This window comes from Pecten maximus, chromosome 12, assembly GCF_902652985.1.
Source record: "Pecten maximus chromosome 12, xPecMax1.1, whole genome shotgun sequence".
NCBI lineage: Eukaryota > Metazoa > Mollusca > Bivalvia > Pectinida > Pectinidae > Pecten > Pecten maximus.
The window spans coordinates 17,664,469-17,683,370 of record NC_047026.1 but is presented as its reverse complement, the minus strand read 5'-3'; the positions used below and the strand labels follow the sequence as shown (position 1 = coordinate 17,683,370).

The 18,902-nt window shown below is 36.2% G+C and overlaps 2 protein-coding genes across 2 annotated transcripts in view; both read right to left on the bottom strand.

Moving 5' to 3' along the window:
* LOC117338893 overlaps positions 1 to 341 on the bottom strand; it is a 38,764-nt gene extending 38,423 nt beyond the window's left edge. The window contains exon 1 of the mRNA XM_033900257.1: positions 11 to 341. Within this exon, the coding sequence (XP_033756148.1) occupies positions 11 to 341 (331 nt within the window). The remainder of the gene's footprint in view (positions 1 to 10) is intronic.
* On the bottom strand, positions 189 to 18,554 carry LOC117339111. Its single transcript, XM_033900504.1, has 19 exons — positions 18,351 to 18,554; positions 16,154 to 17,418; positions 14,923 to 15,014; positions 14,036 to 14,192; positions 13,699 to 13,786; positions 13,022 to 13,240; positions 11,952 to 12,272; positions 10,841 to 11,059; positions 9,754 to 10,121; positions 9,346 to 9,446; positions 8,244 to 8,445; positions 7,525 to 7,874; positions 6,302 to 6,518; positions 4,991 to 5,099; positions 3,762 to 3,992; positions 2,915 to 3,187; positions 2,256 to 2,471; positions 648 to 1,022; positions 189 to 304 (listed from the first exon to the last, which is right to left on the bottom strand). The coding sequence occupies exons 1-18, from the start codon at positions 18,518 to 18,520 to the stop codon at positions 719 to 721; spliced, it is 4,902 nt and encodes a 1,633-aa protein (XP_033756395.1). The 5' UTR covers positions 18,521 to 18,554; the 3' UTR covers positions 189 to 304; positions 648 to 718.
* Positions 18,555 to 18,902: the final 348 nt, after the last annotated feature.

The window sequence follows — 18,902 nt, the reverse complement described above, 5'->3', positions numbered from 1 at the left end:
CTTAACTCACCAGGATTGCTTGTAGCACAGGTGTATGTGATTCGTGCATATTTTCGAACGTTGACACAAGGATCCCCGGTCACAGAATCGCTAGCTGTCACAGTACACTCATTTTTATTGTCACAGACCTCCTGGTATCTTTCGAGTGCCACCGACGAGGAGCAATTGGTGACAGGAATGCGCTGGTCTCGATTCAAACATATGTGTTCATCATCTCTACCATAAAACGCCTCCTGGATGACAACAATTTCTCCAGCAGGGCATACAAAGGTGTGCGTTTCGTCCTCACAGATGATAATTTCATCTGTGTTGTGATTATATGAAAAACAAACCAAGCACATGGATTAAATAGTATAACGATCAAATCAATCATATAGTGTATAGGTCTAAGTGTGGACTTTAAATTCAACTCCAACCTGTGCCAAGCCCCTCCTTAAACCCTTTAAAATTTATTCATCAACTATCAGGTATCAAAATCGATATGGTTCTGAGATATCAAACTGCAACTTCCAATTATTAAAACTTTTGAATTGCCATCAATTAAATGTATTCTCTAAATGAAAGATTAAACCCAGATTAATATTTTCAAAGTGAAAATTGGCTTACCAATTAATTATCAACATTTGGTGTCTGCATATTAGACTTACCGAAACAATATGTATCAATTAATTCTTTCACAACTTGGTGAGTGTTGTTAAGGAGACTTGTAGACAAAAATTTAGCTGGTATGTCTTCTAAAGTGTCGTAGAACGTTTGGAAGCATGTAGAAATTCCTCGAACAGCCGGACATAGAGCTCCGATTCCCAAATTGTAGTTCGTCAAGGCCTGGCTTACAGCAGTGTTGAATTCCCTGTATACACACTGTGAGGGGTACAAATATGTCGTCTGCTGCTGGAATCAACAGCGATATCGGAGGACATCCGGACAGCAGTGACAGGAAGTGTGTTTTAGCAGAATATCTCTGGATGGAGTTGCAATCATAAATCTCCTTGGAAATATTACTCATTAGTTTATTACCAGATCTGAAATACAATAATTGAAACTTAAATATTTACTTGCCAACCCACTCCATTCAGAAGAGAGACTATTTGTTTACATTAGACGATTATTATCAGTAAAACTTCTTATTCATGACTTTTAAAATCTATTTGCTCCATATCAATAAGAGAGCTTCTAATATGTAGAGTTTTGTATTAATCAAAAGGAGGTCCATTTTTAGCATTCTGGATCCCGAGATTACCTTTGGAAACCAAAATGCTGACAGACAGATATGGAAGATGAATGGGTGAAATACCAGACTACCACGATTTTTATATTATCACAAAATCAGTCTGTTCTCCAGAATGTGAATTCACCCATGTAATATTTTTTGCATGATTATGTAACTAGAGTGTACTGTATCCTGAAGCAATTTCTATTTGCTGTGCCAGTTAGAAATTGATTGTGACATCATAATATATACACTTATGTATATAGAACTGTAATGACATTGCATCAGGAAGAAGAGGCCCATGGGCCTAAACGGTCACCTGAGTTATGATATATTTTAGCATATTTGGCCCCTGTGACCTTGAATGAAGGTCAAGGTCATCCACTTGAACAAACTTTGTAGCCCTTTATCCCAGCATGCTACCCACCCAATATCAGGTCTCTGGGCCTGTTGGTTATTGAGAAGAAGTTGAAAATGTAAATTGTTAACGACGGACGATACAGAAGAATAAACGGATGACGCCGGTCAACTCAGACCTAATAAAAGATGAAGCAACAAAATGGCTGCCTCCGTTTGATTCTTTCAACCACATTTTTACTTAATAATCAGCCAAAATGTTGGTTTTCTGAGTTATGTGATAAAAAAGTACTTTGATTTGTGTTCATTTCATACTAGATTTTATGAAACTCATCTTATTATAAGTTTTCACTTTTGCTTGCTGAAATGAAAGGCTGGCAAAAATAAAATCCTGTAATTTTAAGACTTGACTCATAAAATCACATAAGAAATGAACACTCATACAAAATCCTATTTACCTGTATTACCAATATCGGGCCCAATTAGTGTTTCCTTGCGAGGTCCATTTTTACGTTAAGTATTGGCCGGACCAATGGGAACTCCTGTATATTTGTTCAGGTTGACAGATAACCGACAAAACAGACTAACATGTTAGGTGACAACCAAACACTGGATTATACAAACAGGCTAACCTATCTCCACACACACTTAAAAAATCATATCATTATCATTTTCTGGTGTTACTTACGCACAAGTAGGTGACTGTCTCAATTCCTTTACAGCACCTTCAAAGGCTTTTGTAATGGAGCATTGTCCAGGTAAGGGACAAATTCTAGTAACTGGCTCACAGTTTACACCTAATGTTGAAAATTTGGTCATGATTATTGCTTCGGCTGTTGTTCTAATGCTTGGATCACAGAGAGCACTGTTGTCTTCTAAACATTCCTGTACAGTGTTATACTCCCTGTGGAAAAAAAAGAAATGTTAAAATGAATACATATTTTTGCATATCAATTTACATATGAAGATCAAGGAATATTTTTCACATACTAATCTCAAGAAAAGGCGACAACAATCATCAACTGTCAAAATCAAGAAGTCTATTTCAATATTGCCTGCAGTTGTTTGCAAAAACCTGCAATATTTGCCCAGAATTTAGCCCATGTGTGGTAATACTTATCACACCTAGAAATATTTCAGACCAGGAACATTTCTTTTCTACAGACTTGCACTATAATCCCATCCTGTTATCATTGGATAATTGCATGCAGTCATAATTAGTAGAGGAACTACAACTTAACATAGATTTACTGGAAATTAACTTCCGTTTTTAACAGATTTCTGTATCATCAAGTATATTCCGAAAAAAAAAATAACTTTTCAAAAATAGAAATAACACAAACTTACTTGCATGCTTCTTCTTCAGTATTAAATATAGAGTAACCATCTGCAAAATCACTGAAATTTTCTACACAAGTGTCTACTTTGTTGGTATCACAGCTTTGTCTAAGGATGACAGGGTTAGCCAAAGCACACAAAATCTCACTCAGGTCTGTTGAACAGGCATCTCCCACAATGCCTCTGACAATATGGAGGGTCTGACTTACAGACAACACAACATCTCGAGAGCAATTCTCTTTCATGACCTTGGTGAGACATGTCAAGGTTGCATCCAGTTTTCTGAAAGATTTCAAAGTTATTGAGGCATGTTTCTTTTTTCTTTAATGACGTGAAGAGTCTTATTAACTTGTATATGTTGATTTGCAAGTCCGTGCAAATTTGTATAACTACATGTATACATGTAAATCGCACAATCATTGACTAGCACCATATTACTTTAGTAGGGATCTATTTTATCGCTGCAAAGAGGTAATAAAAACAACACCCTTCTAGCTTAAAGTTGCTACGTACATCTCCAATAAAAAATTAATAAATGGTCAATTGAAATAAATAATTAACTATAATATTTTTGTATACAATAGCAATAGTCATACATTACAATGTATTGTGTAACACAATTACCACCCTCCAAAAGTTTGAAGGATCTAATTTTATCTTTTCGATGAAAAATATAGAAGAAAATATACCAGTAAATGCATCCCAAAGAAATTCTATCATGCTCAGCCTATATTTCGACTCTACGTAATTTTGGTCTTTATAAAGATGTACTTGTACTTACAGACATACAGGTACATGTAGGTCTATTTACGGACACATTCTCACATTGTAGGTACATGTATAGGTGTATACTTACGGACACACTTCTGATGGAAGCACTTTGTAAGACAACATGTCCATTAGCGGGAGGAGACATATTTCTACAGCAGCAGCATCACACACAGGATCTGGTAGTGGTTTCCATTCAAGGCACATAGGACTCGATGTACTCTTCATCCAGGCAGCCATTTTGTACATGGTGTTGGTGTTGGAGGAAGGACAGTTTATGAGAGAGGTGGACAAACATCCCTCAACCATTTCAAGGTCACTGGTGGTCAGTTAAGAAAAACACACAGTCATTAAATACATCTCTCCACCATTTCAAGGTCACTGGTCAGTGAAGAAAAGAACACAGTCAGTATAACCTCAACCTCAAGAGACCCATAGGTAGTATCACTCATCAGTGAGTTAACAGGGACCTCAAGTGGCCATTATGGGGTCTGCCTTGCTCACAGATCAGTAAACTCAACATCCAAAAGAGGCCCATAGGGTCTGCATCGCTGTTACTGCTCATGCAATTACCAGGGACCTCAAGAGGCCCATAGGGTCTGCATCGCTGTTACTGCTCAGCTACCAGGGACCTCAAGAGATCCATAGGGTCTGCATCACTGTTACTGCTCAGTTTCCTGGGACCTCAAGAGGCCCATAGGGTCTGCATCGCTAGCTGTTACTGCTCAGTTACCTGGGACCTCAAGAGGCCCATAGGGTCTGCATCACTGTTACTGCTCAGCTACCAGGGATCTCAAGAGGTCCATAGGGTCTACATCACTCATATGCAGTTTTATTTATTATTTAGGAAATAACATCTCATTTAGCTTTTGGTTCATGTCATATTAAATGTAAATCACATGTTTTTATGTTTAAAATCTGATTTGGCGACCCTTTACTCAGTTAAGCTTCATGTATATACCTAAACTTAAATTGATTGAAATGTCTAAATATAATTGAGAAAGGCCCAGAAAAATATGGCTTTCTTAAACATAATCAGACAAGTTATGTATAGTAAATGATTGTACTTAGGTGTTATGAACTAAATTTGTCGTCTTGCATAAAATATGTAACTCTCTGAATGAACCTCAGGTTGTTTGGGCCTAGCACAAGCAAGTGGTTACCTCCACAAAGTATGTAAATATCTGATTAAACGTCAGGTGGTTTTGACTTACCTTCTAAGAGTAAACTCTCGGAATTAACCACAGGCTATTTTGACTTACCTGCATAAAATATTTAACTAATAGAATGAGTCTTGGGTGGTGTACATGTTCTTACCTGCACAAGGTGTGTCGGTATTGTAGAGGTGTAAATGGTGTGACCAAAAGACGAACAAGAGGGCCACTCACACAAGTCGCTGCCTCATGTAGTGTACAACTTGGGGGCTCTGTAAGGAAGGAGCTAGGAAATCAAGTCAATCCTAAAAGCATGTTGATTGATTAAATTTTGAACTCTAAAAAATTAATTTGCTATCATCAATAATTTTCAATTAACATTTAATAAATAGAGGATATTAAATGGTTTCCTGTTTAATATAACATATATTTAATGAGTATGACAGAATATTGATATTTTCACGGTGAAAAATATCGAAATATTCTGTCATACTCTTGAAATAGATGTTATAATTAACAGGAAACCATTCAATTGTCTTTTTATTGCCTTTCGTAAACTTTTAAAACAAAATTAAAAACATCAAAAAATTATAGTGTCAAAAAGTGCGGGAATCAGTAATGACGTCATCTCTTTGTGACCTCAACATGACGGCGCCATTTTGAAAGGACTTTATATATCAACACAATTTAAGCGTTTTCTGCTGTTACATGTATAGGATATTCAGTGCATGAATAGCTAATGTCAAGTGATTATTTTGTCAAAAACTAGTCTGAAAATTTCAGAAATACAGCAAAATAACCAATTTATCTATCTCCGCTTCGATTGGAAAAATCGGCAAGTTTCAATGAGGTGAATAAGAAGGTCCGTTCTCATTAGTCAAAAACGGAAAACTTCTATTTTCACTGCAAAACTTCTATTTTCACTGCAAAATCTTATATTTTCACTGCTCATTGCTGCAGTGAAAATATAAGTTTTATTAGTTTGATAAATTTCTATATTTCACTGGCAAAAATGCAATAAATTCCAATTTCTATGATTTATTGTACTGTGTAATTTTACTAATTTTAAAAAACATTTGGAAATAGAAAATTCATTTGTACCTAATAGAAGAGTCAGCATATACTAATAAAATGCATATTTCAGTTTTAAATGATGATTTTGTTAAATATGTCTCACTCATTTTTTTTGTGCTAAAGATTTTTAATTGAAATTCATGACTTATTTGACAGTATTGTACAGATGGGCCAACACATAAACTTTGACTTAATTAGAACCAGAGTCGTGTTTATCATTGTTGACAGTACAATAAAATATAACTTTTATTAGGATTTTAACAGAAGTGCAAAGACATTGATGGGATATTACAATCTATGGGCTTATTGCTGGATATACAACTATTTAAATTTGAGGTAAGGCAATTTGAATCCAACACAATTTCTAGGATTTCTAAAGTGGATACTATTAGACGCTTACCTGGAGGACATGGAATACTTTGTACAAAGTCTCCGGCAATGGCATCCAAGACGTCAAAATTGTCCACGGTGAAGATGTATTTGGAGGCCGAGGCAACATCAGAGAGCTGTGACTGTACCACGCCATCTCCTATACCTACCACAAGGACACTGATATTGGCTTGTTTGATGGCAGCAACAGTACCCTCATAACCAGATTGAAATTCTCCATCGGTCAGCTATAAAATGTAGCAGTGTGAAGGGACAATTAAATATACACAAGCCATGGAAAAAAAGATGTCAAAGTTCATCTTCATTGATATATCAGCTTTGTCATCAAAATAATCATGAAATAAAAAATCTGACATCATTATTGCTGAGATAACAAAATATTCTAAATACAAAATGAAAATTTGGTCAATCTTATATATTTTAACTATTGCTGCTTATACAGAAAAGTTTTTCAATAAAAAAAAATTTCCCCCTTTTTCTTCATATTTGCTATGAAACCAGATCACTCAAAATAATTAAGCCCCACCATTTGTACAATTTTGGATCCCCACCCCAAAGTGATGCTACCTGGAAAATATGAGTGATACCCATGCAGAAGGGAAGGGGTGTTGTTTATATCAATATAGCTTAATTGACCCCATAAGGATGCGTTTTCATGACAAAATTTGGTCAAATTCCGACCAGTGGTTATGAAGAAGTCATTGTTAACCAATGGATGACTGACGATACACGACAGATGCTTTGGTAAGGATGGATGATGGATGCAAAAGCTCACCTTGGTCCTTGGGACCAGGTGACTTTTGGGTTATAAATCAAAACACTCATTAATCAAAATGTTTATTACTAGTTTTTATCATTTTTTCCTAGCCTGATCAACTCTACACACTTACTTCTTTTCTGTTTGGAGTAATACACTTGAGATAAAGATTACAGATGACAGAAGATGAAAAAAAAAAAAAAAAAACAATGTGAAAGAAGCACCATAATTGAAGTAAAATATTGTTTATCAATATTCTTTAACTCAGGAAATCTCTCAATTCCATCAAAAGCATTTTTGGCTTTAAGGATAAAATCTGTGTTTATTATAATAAGAAACATTCTTTCAATTCTGTAATAGTCTCCAACGAAAATTTTAAGTTAAGGAGTTTCCTACTAAATAACATACAGACCATTGATGAAACATCAGTGCCTGCGGTGGGGAATATTGACAAAAATTACACTGTGCAGACCTACCAGAATGATGACATCCGGAACATCTGGACGATTCCCACTTCCACCAAATATCTGTGACTGCACAAGCTGTAACCCACTAGCTACATTTGTGCCTGACTTGTCGCCATATTGGCTAGCTAGCTGTGTCACAAAATCTGTCATACTCTTGTGTTCATAATATGTATCGAGAGAAAATCCGGCATGTCCCTGACTGGCAAATGTCGCAAGACCAAGGTGTATGGATTCTTCTCCAATGTTTAGTTGTGTGATAATGTTATTGACAAACTCGGCCATGATGAAGAAGTTACTCTGGCCAATACTGCTAGACTCGTCCAACAATATGACAATGTCGGCCACACTGTAACCACAAGCTGAAATACCAAAATTACACAATATTATTTTAAACAATGTATGTACTAAACATTTTTTAATTTTAATAAGTAATTCGCAACATAATGGATATTTTTTTCACCTTTCATCAAGGCTAAAAAAGAATTTGATATAATAACTATTCTTGTAATTTTGTAAAATAAATTTACTTATTTTATTCCCAATATGAAAACTTTTTTTTACAAAAAAACTAATTTATTTTAAAAGAAATATCAATTAAAAATTTTATGTATGAAGTATCTATTTATACAAAATAACATGATTCATATAAAAAGTGTTTTAAAAGATATAAATCAAGCAAATGATCACAATTTTTTATCATACATTAAAAATCTATATTAGTCATGTACCTGCTTGCTCTGTGACAACATTTGGAGTTTTGGTTGTTATGGTAACATCAGGAATAGCTCCTGCATTACAAAAGTCAGTCTGACAGCAGTATGAACAGTTGGTAGATGTTAGACAGGTTGCTTCACATTTGTCCTTGGACACACATCCTTTACTGTAAACCACAGAACCATCTTCCATTGTTTGTGACATCGAGCCACATCTCTGAAAAGTTTTTTTTATTAGTCTTGTACAATAGTATTTATAATGTATAATATCAAAGTTGAGTATATTGGGTATCACAGTGCGAGAAATGTCATTTCTATACATGCTGTTAATACCGAAATGGCAGCTCCAGCTGCATGCTCCCGGGCAGGGAGTTTAGTAAGACATTGGCTGGGTGTTAAAGGCCCAATAACCACAGATTATGATTTGTGAACCACTTCGAGACGTTTGTTTGTTTTTGTTTAACGTCCTATTAACAGCCAGGGTCATTTAAGGACGTGCCAGGTTTTGGAGGTGGAGGAAAGCCGGAGTACCCGGAGAAAAACCACTGGCCTACAGTCAGTACCTGGCAACTGCTCCACGTAGGTTTCGAACTCGACTTCGAGACGGCTATGTTGCTATGATATATAGAGGATATCTAACAGTGTCAGTAATACCAAATATATTTCACGAGTGGGGCTAATACTTTGATATTTTTCACGAGTGCGCAGCACAAGTGAAAAATATCAAAATATTAGCCACACGAGTGAAATATATTTGGTATTACTGAAGACACTGTTAGATATTCTGTTTATTATATTTTTTATCAACGAAAAACCTACCCCGTATGCTAACTAGGCCAACAGCGATAATTTGTAAACAAAAAAAGTAGTTTCCCCTGTCCAGGTGCTGACATATATGTCGAGCGTTCTGATTGGTCAATTATTTTTGTATTTTCTAATCATTAATTTGATTGGTCAAATCAGCAAAAGTGATATTTTTCACTAGTGAAAAATATGATATTTGTCACTAGTGAAAAATATCACTTTTATAGAATGAATAATTTTTGATATTTCACTGGTAAAAATGTAATAAAACTCCAATTTAGTTATTATCATAACAAGCCCTGGCTGAACTTACCTCAGTTACAGGGTCACAGATGGCCAGCTTGGTACTAGTTTGACAGTCTATTTCTCCACGTTTATCACAGATGTGACAATACAGTGGTCTTTCCATATCATCTGTAATTAATGACCATGATAAAAGGTGATTAACACTGCTTGTGTATTAATAAGTATACATTCAAATCTGCGAAATGGTGAGTAATTATTGTATCTAAATATTCATATGCATATGTATTTATAATTTTGTTAAATATCAATTTGACTGTTATTTTTACGAACAGGTGAGCTGTTTTTTAACGGTTAAATGATTCAACACACTTATGCCATATAATCTATTAAATATTGCCAAATCGCTGGAACATTTGAGAAAGCCTTAAACACTTGGAGCTGTTAATTAAAGTTAATGAATTCAATAGACACAAACCCATCAAGCAGATGTGCTTCATGAAGGATGTTGTCATTTTGGCCATAGACTTGGTGTAGAGCTTGGCAAGGGGAGGTAACTTTCCATCAAACAGACAAGTCTGAAGGTGGCTTACTGCCTCACAGACCATAGTGGTGGCATTAGAACCTATCACTTTCAGTGACCGATGAATCCTGTGACCAAATCCAACCACACAGTCAGCAAGATCGTGGTATATGTCTCTGTTACGGTTGTCGTCCATGTCGGTGTCACATACACTCTCCATGGCAAATCTCAGTTCTCCCATCAGATAGTGAATCGGTGCTTTTTGTATAGATAAACAGGATGCAGTGTTTTCCTCGACACAACTGATTGTTAAATTTCTGTTTCTGTAACAGGTACAAGAGTAGATGGATTAAATGTTCATTTCATTATAAAGTGGTGATTTTATATGGTTTAATAATAAGATAGAGAATAATGATCTTTGTGAACTTGGGAAACAGAAAAGATTCTACGAGGAAATGAAAATATGATAAATTACAGGCCAGAAAAGGAGCCAGGTTTTTCTAGAATAGGCACGAAAAACTAAGGGGGAAGAAGGGGGAATGGTCTTTGAAGGTGAAAAATAGTTTAAATTGACTGTAAAAAAACAGGGAAGGGGGCATTATTATGGTTTTACTAAGGTTGTCACAGAATTAACTGACCTTAAAAAGGCCAAGGAAGGGGGCATAGTTTTTGAAGGTGAGGGAAAGTTAAAACTAACCAGAAAATGCCAGAGTAAGGGGCATAGTCTTGGAAGGTGAAGCAATGTTAAAATTGATCATAAAAGGCCAAGGAAGGATGCATGGTTTTACAAAGACAGTGATGGTATAGGTCGACCATAAAAGGCCAAGGAAGGAGAGAGGGTCTAAGGTCAGGCTTCAAATTCGAATCTAGATAGAAATTTAAAAACGCATTGATTTTTAATGACAAAATACCAAATTTTTACAGGTAAGTTGATAGATGTAGAAGTAAAAATGCACCAGTACTTCATGGTACTGAAAGCAGAGCAGGATAGGTCAGACAAGAAAATTAGACCTACAGGTGTAGGTATATTAAAATTACTTACTGGCACATCATGGCTATGGTAGACATATTCCCTAAATTTGAAACACACTCCATAGCTTCATAAATATCACACTTGTCACTGGTATCCATGGCAATACGCTGGCAATGACCTCTGACCCAGGATGTTTCGTACATTACTCGGTCCCATACTTCAGTATGCTTGTCCCCAGAGCAGCCCTTCACATTGTCCTCAACACACTGCATCCACATATCCTTCCAACTAGGTAAGAGAAATTTATATCAGACATCTATGTATATGTACAATTTTCATACTCAAATTTATTCTTCAAAAAACATTATAAATTAGCTACGGCAACATTTGGCAGTTTTGAAACAGGTTATTTCGGAGTTTGCGTAACAAGCTATGGCTTTAATTGCTCTTTTGATCCCCATTCCTACATCTATCCCAAGGGATTTGTTTTGTAAAGCCAATTTCTGATATTGATTATCAGGAGTAAGGAAAGGGAAAATCAACAAGAGGCCAAATTGGCCTGTATCACTCATCTGGATCTACAGCAACTTTGAAGTTCTAGGTGATTTCTCTGTTGATTATCACTATATTCAAATATCAGAGAAGGCTAGGTTTATTCATGTCCATAAATTTTCTAGTCCTTCATTCCAGCATACTATTGGCCTAATATCAGGTATCTGGGTCTCTTGGCTATCGAGAAATCATTGTTAAAGATTTAAACCTATTTGACCCATGTTACCTAGAATGAAGGTCAAGGGCATTCATTTCAACAAACTTGGTAGCCCTTCATTCCAGCATACTACAGGCCTTAAATCAAATCCCTGGGTCTCTTGGTTATTGAGAAGAAGTTGTTTAAAGATTTTAGCCTATTTGACCTTGGATGAAGGTCGATGTCATTTATTTGAACAAACTTGGTAGCCCTTCACCCCAGCATGCTACAGGCCTTATACCAAGTCCCTGCTTAGTTATTGAGAAGAAGTTGTTAAAAGGAAAAAGTTGATGCTGGATGGATGATGAACCCCACACCACAGCATAAGCTCACATGCCCTTTGGGTAAGTACTGGAAAGGTGCCTATATAAACAAATGCATAAAATAATGTGACTTATTGACTTCAAGATTTTTTAAACACAAGATATGTACCTGCAGATCTGTTCAAATCCATACATCATTGTCATTATAACTTCTTTCCTGGCCATATCACTGTCAATACATTCAAAAGCAGCCTTGGTATTACAGATTGTCTCCCCTGATTCATGACTGGTCGTGTTCTCTCTAGATGTGGTCTCCCCAGAGCTGGGAGATTCAGCACTTGTTCCATTAATTCTTGGCACCAATCTGCATGTGTCTCCAATGACAGACCAGGCAAGCCTCAGAGACAGGAAAGAGGCTTTGAAATCGGCCGGGGAGCAAGTCTGTTCCATCGTAGCCAGAGATGTACCATGTATCGTATCCTCCAGGTGTCTACAGAAAAACAAGGAGATTATTATAATGAAAAACAGAACTGCTGAACTAACTGGCTACACAAAATAATCTGTGGTTTTACTATCAGGTATGGGGTTCCTTATACCGTAGCTGTTAAATTTCACGGGGCTAATTAATACTTCGCAGTTGTCTCAGTCAAATCTACATGTTGTTTGCGGGCATTAAATTTTGCACAACCACGCCTTGTGAACATTCTTCAGCAAAGACTTCTATCCTTTTGTTTGTATATAAAATTATTTGCTGGGTATTCATTTTTTTGTGCAAGATTTACTGACCATGAATTATATATCGCAAAATTTAATCACGTATAACAGGGTAATTATTAGGCAACGATATAACAGACATAATTAAAACAAGATATCATAAATGATACTAAACCCCTCATATGCCAATACAAACTTACTGAAGGCGGGTCTCTCATACGTCACCACTGACAAAAATATAAAGTTTGATCAAATCGGAATTCTGTGCATTAAATGTTCACCCATGAAAACTTTAGAGGACAATTTTTAATTGATATTCTTATTCTTAATTACTTATTTCGCATAACATGCTAAATCATGATTAAAATGTATATTTGGATTTACTAATTAAGATACACTTATTACCTAATATTTATAAATATGTTAATTGGAGTCTTACAGATCGACACACAGTTTCATGTCTGTATATATAGTTTTTACAAATATGTTAACGTAAATGTTTATTTAGATTAGTTGAGTTCTTACCGACACACGGTTTCATCTGTACGGAAATAGTTCTGTATGGTGATACCGAGAGCCATGCTTCCACACAGTCCACAGTGGCAGTGAAGTTGACGTAGACGACACTTTGTCAGTAGTGCGCTGGATTCTAGGTGAGTGATCTGTTCTCTGATAGACAGATACTGGCTGGAAACACATGTGATTGTGTTCTTCTTCATACACTCCAGACTGGCCTCAACTTCACTGATGTAAAGAAAGAGAAAATCATAGGAAAAACAAACAAGTTGAATGAATATGCTGAATAACAGTGTAACAAATTGTCTGAATTTTCAACAGGAAAAAAAAAGTGTTCAATATTAGAGTCAATTCAACATGAAAATACTAAAACTATGAGCAAAAGGCTAACTTACTATTCCCCAAGCCCACATAAAATGCATTAGTGACCATCATAACCAAGACCCCAAACCAATATTTAGCATTCAATGGTGGAGAAATTTCTTTCTGGAAGCACCATTTTCCTTCAAAACACAATTGACTGCAGGAAAATTTAATAAAAACATGTAGACAGTATGAAAATAGAGGATGAAAATAGAGGATCAGGAAAAAAAGTTGCCTAGATTTGGATCAATATACTTATCTAGAAAGTAGAAATATTCAGGTGTAAAACAGGTGTTAATTATACAGGTGTAAATGATAATTACCTGCAAGACAATTCTTTCATGTGTGCCACAGATTTGACCAATGAGAATGCACATGTCACAGCAGACATACCAACACAGGTCTGAGATTCTGTAAATAAATATAATATTGTAGGGATTCTCCAATAAATGATATTTCAGAGATTTTGATCAGAGAATTGATCAGCCAATCAGTAATTAACGTCCAGACATGTGTTAGAATGGTTTGACCTTCAACACTTGCTTTGACCTTGATTGACCTTGAAAAAGTCAAAGATCTAGAGGTGCAATGAATTATTTACAGAAGTATTTATTTTTTTCTGTTTACCAAAAAATTGCAATCATTCATAAGAAAGCTTACCAGTGATGACACTGCCCCATGGTTGATTGCACATGTTGTCATGACAACAGTAGGAGCACTTCTTGCCATTCCCTGTGCATTGGGTCTTGCATGAGCTGGGGTTGACACATCCTTTCGTGACAACATTTGCCCCCAAGTCCACAACTGTTTCACAAGCCTGACAGTGAAATTATCAAGATATAAACATGTACATCCACCCTGTCAGTGTCAGCCAAACCTTAATTATATCTGACTTCTGGTTCATTTGTTTGTATGATGTTGATCAGATATCACATATGGATACCAGTTCCTTCCAAATCTGACCTAAGATAGGAGTCAATCCTTAAATTGAATAATCTTTTCACATACGAAATGAATACATATAATACTGTATAACATGAAATTTTCAAGTATACTTTCTTTCGTAGTTTAGAGCTTTCAAATTATTTACCAATAATACATGTAACATTTTCATTGTATTCATATTTGTGGTTCCATAGCAACCACAAAAACTACCAAAATCAATACACAATGAACGTTTCATGTTACTCAGTATCACAACTTCATTAGGCATATGTTTGATAACTACATGTAAGCCCCCAGAGTTCTAACTTGGCTTTAAGATGTCAGCAAGCTCCCTTTTTATCACCAATTCTTTTATTCCTGATGATGATTTTCTCCAGGATCTTTTGTTCTTTTTCCATTGTATTTCTATGAAGATTCCCATTAAAAGAAATCATCCTCAGAAAATCTATGGATAGGTGATGCAGTAGATTACTTCCCTTACTTACATCTACACAAAAAATCAATAAAGTTCAGATTTGTACCCTTCAACAGACAGTTAAGTATGTTTAAATTTAAGATTTAATAAACTGTTCAGTACGTCCTAGAACTCCCTATGTCTGTACCTGTTTATTAGCAGCACACGTATCTACAGCCCTGGCATTGCATGCTTCGTTGGAATCTTCCTTATGACAGCTAAAGCACTGCAATTTTGACGCTGTGGCAAAAAATAAAACTTTTCTTAGAACATATGTCCAACCAATATTTATTCTCAAACATTCAACCAACAATAAGACTGGTTATATGCCCACCTGTATACATTTTTGTATTTTACAATTCATTAAGATTTGTCCTGTAATCATATGTATAATAAGCCTATAAAATACATTGAAGTCAGACCAGTAGCTCAACAATAGGACCTTGGGCCTTAAAGTCACATGAGTTCTGAAATATCTCTGTAAATTTGTCCCCTTTTGGACCCCATCAGAAGCTTTAAAGGTTTCTGAAAAAATCATTAAAATTGATCCAGGGGTTTTGGAGAAGAACCTAACAAGAGATCCCAGAGGGATCTTGGCGCCCACCATTGAATGATCTTTATAGGTTCCATGTCAGATTAATCTTCTCTCTATTTTTCCCTTCCTCTTACTAATCTGTGTAAATTGAGAAACATCCCTCCAGTACTTTCAAACAAGAGTGAAATATATATGAAATTTGAGATTTAGCCATAATGGCAGTCTGTCGACCATGTTGTTTTCAGATTGGTCCCAAAATGCAATACAACAGACCAAGGGGAACCTACATATGAAATTTGAGAAAGATCCCTTCAGTACCTTCCGCAAAATAGCGATAAAAAACTTCAATTGTCAAAACCCAAGATGCCTGCCTGTCGACCATGTTGTTTTCCTATCGGTCCCAAAATGCAATATGCATAACTACAGACCAAGGGGAACCTACATATGAAATTTCAGAAAGATCCCTTCAGTACTTTCTGAGAAATAGTGATAACAAACTTCAATTGTCAAAATCCAAGATGGCTGCCTATCTGCCATGTTGTTTTTGATCGGTCCCAAAATGCAATATGCATAACTACAGACCAAGGGAAACCTGCATATGAAATTTGGGAAAGATCCCTTCAGTACTTTCTCAGAAATGGCGATACCAAACTTCAATTGTCTAAATCCGGGCCACAGATGCAAGGTGATTTGAATAGCTCATCTTCTGATGATGGTGGGCTAAAAATGTAAATTGTTTATGGACAGATGATGCTTTGAGACAGTCAAAAAGGCAATTAGGATAGGACACTTGAGAGTTCACCTAGAGTGACCCAAATATGCGCCAAACTTTTGTCTATCTTACCTGCACACCTGTACTGGACAGATGCCCACACCCCTGCCAATGCATGCCTCAATATCTGCTGCCTATCTTCTGGCAGGATAAGCATGGCTTCCTGGACACAATTCCAGCTCAGACGAGCCTTTCTACACATCCAAGCTAAATGGTTCATACAGGTCTTAGCTTCCCCACTGCCTCCTGAATTCTGGGAAGACTCTGCACTTCCACTTTGCGACTCTTGACTCCCAGATCCACTTGCTGTCGATGGTGCACTTCCACTTTGTGACTCTTGACTCCCAGATCCACTTGCTGTCGATGGTGCACTTCCACTTTGTGACTCTTGACTCCCAGATCCACTTGCTGTCGATGGTGCACTTCCACTTTGTGACTCTTGACTCCCAGATCCACTTGCTGTCGATGGTGCACTTCCACTTTGTGACTCTTGACTCCCAGATCCACTTGCTGTCGATGGTGCACTTCCACTTTGTGACTCTTGACTCCCAGATCCACTTGCTGTCGATGGTGCACTTCCACTTTGTGACTCTTGACTCCCAGATCCACTTGCTGTCGATGATGCACTTCCGCTTTGTGACTCTTGACTCCCGGATGTGTATGGTCCTCCACAACTCATCTCAGATCTAGACTTACTTCCACTCTCGGACTCAGTGTCCTCCATGTAACATCTGTCTAGATCAAAAGCCCAGGCTACATCCAACATATAATCACTGTCAAGTTGATCTTCACAAATAATTTTGTCTTCAACTTCAGCTGAACCCTGATGACTTGAAGCAGAGTTTGATCCCGAGTTAGACCCCGAGTTTGATCCCAAATTAGACCCGGAGTTAGACCCGGAGTTAGACCCGGAGTTAGACCCAGAGTTAGACCCCGAGTTAGACCCCGAGTTAGACCCAGAGTTGGCCACAGAATTTGATCCAGAATTTTCCGTACTTCTTTTCCTTCTAGAACTTTGAGACTGGCTTCCACTTTCACCACTGTCAATGCCATCCTTGAACTGGCTGTCTGAACTATCACTAGATCCGCCACTGTGACTGGCACTATTTGATTGGCTCCCACTAGTGCTGCTGTCAGATGATCTGCCAGGCTGGTTATGTTTGAGGATTTCCATGGAGACTGACTTAAATGCTGTGATACAGTGCATGGCTACCCTGTCACAGTGAGAGGCGGTCATCATAACAATATAATCCAGCTTGGCATAGATTTTCTTCTGCTCATCTCCAGAACAATACTTAGCGTTCTTCTTTACACATCGCTTTGTCGTCTCAATCATACTACAAAGTAAACAGTGATTGGCTTCTATACCTCAGAAATACAAGCACAATTAACATAAAACAGGAGAGCTATATGTATAGAGGCAAATCCCTAGCTGTCAATTCTATTTATATATATATATATATATATGCATCATAGAATAATAATTGTATTCAAGATTGGCAGCAAACACATAGCAATTTCACATTTTGCTATCATTTAATTAAATTTCACATTTTGCCATCATTTAATCCAATTTCACATTTTGCTATCATTTAATCCAATTTCACATTTTGCCATCATTTAATCCAATTTCACATTTTGCAATCATTTAATCCAATTTCACATTTTGCTTTCATTTTATGTGCTATCATTTAATCTAATTTCATATTTTGCTATCATTTAATCTAATTTTACATTTTTTATCATTTAATTCAATTTCACATTTTGCTATAAATTTGATTGAATTTCACATTCTGCTATCATTTAATGCCATTTCACATTTTGCTATCATTTATCTTAAGTTTATTCTCACCACTAACAACTGAAATTCATATTGGGAACTTGTCAATATTTTTGAAAAACTGTGACCTTGATCTCAGGCTTAATTTATGTTCATTAAATGACATTCAGTACTGCAAGCAAAACTCATTCAAAAAAGCCATCTTCATTCAACCTTTTGGCTTTGATGAGTCAAAAATCAAAAGTAAAATCGTGAAAAAAAATTGAAGACACACATTTTTCGTTTATAACATTACAATATCAATTTCAATATAACATTTCAATGTCAATTTCAATGTCAATTTCAATATTAATATTTCAATGTCAATTTCAATATCAACATTTCAATGTCAATTTCAATGTCAATTTCAATGTCAATTTCAATTTCAATATCAATATTTCAATGTCAATTTCAATATTAACATAAATGTCAATTTCAATATCAACATACTTGCACATTTCTTTCTTTCCTGCTTTAAGCATATTACTCAAATCCTCAATGCACTGGAGAGCTCCACATCGTTCACAGTGTATCTCGGGACACATGTGACCCATACGACCAACCAGCTTTTCGTACATGCCATGGATAATTGCCTTTTCGCCTGCATCACAGCCTGCCATCTGACGCTTAACACAATATTTGGAAGCGACAAGAGCACTGGAATAACAGAAGAATTTTCAAAAATAGTTATTTTGCGTCACATCACTTATTTTCTATAGCACTGCCATGTTTACATCAATTTCAATTTTCAATAAAACCACAAAACCATGAAAATAAAATAAACAGACAGCAAAACCATTGTTTGATTTGGATCTGGATCATAATCAGCAACTTCCAATTATGATTCCAAACAAATAAGTCATATACATGTACTTAAGTAATGTATCCATAGACGAACTACTATTACCATTACTAGTGTTTTTGTACTCATGTGGAATTCAACATTGTGACCTTATGATTATCACATGACCTGAATTATCAGATGATCATCACTTATGAACA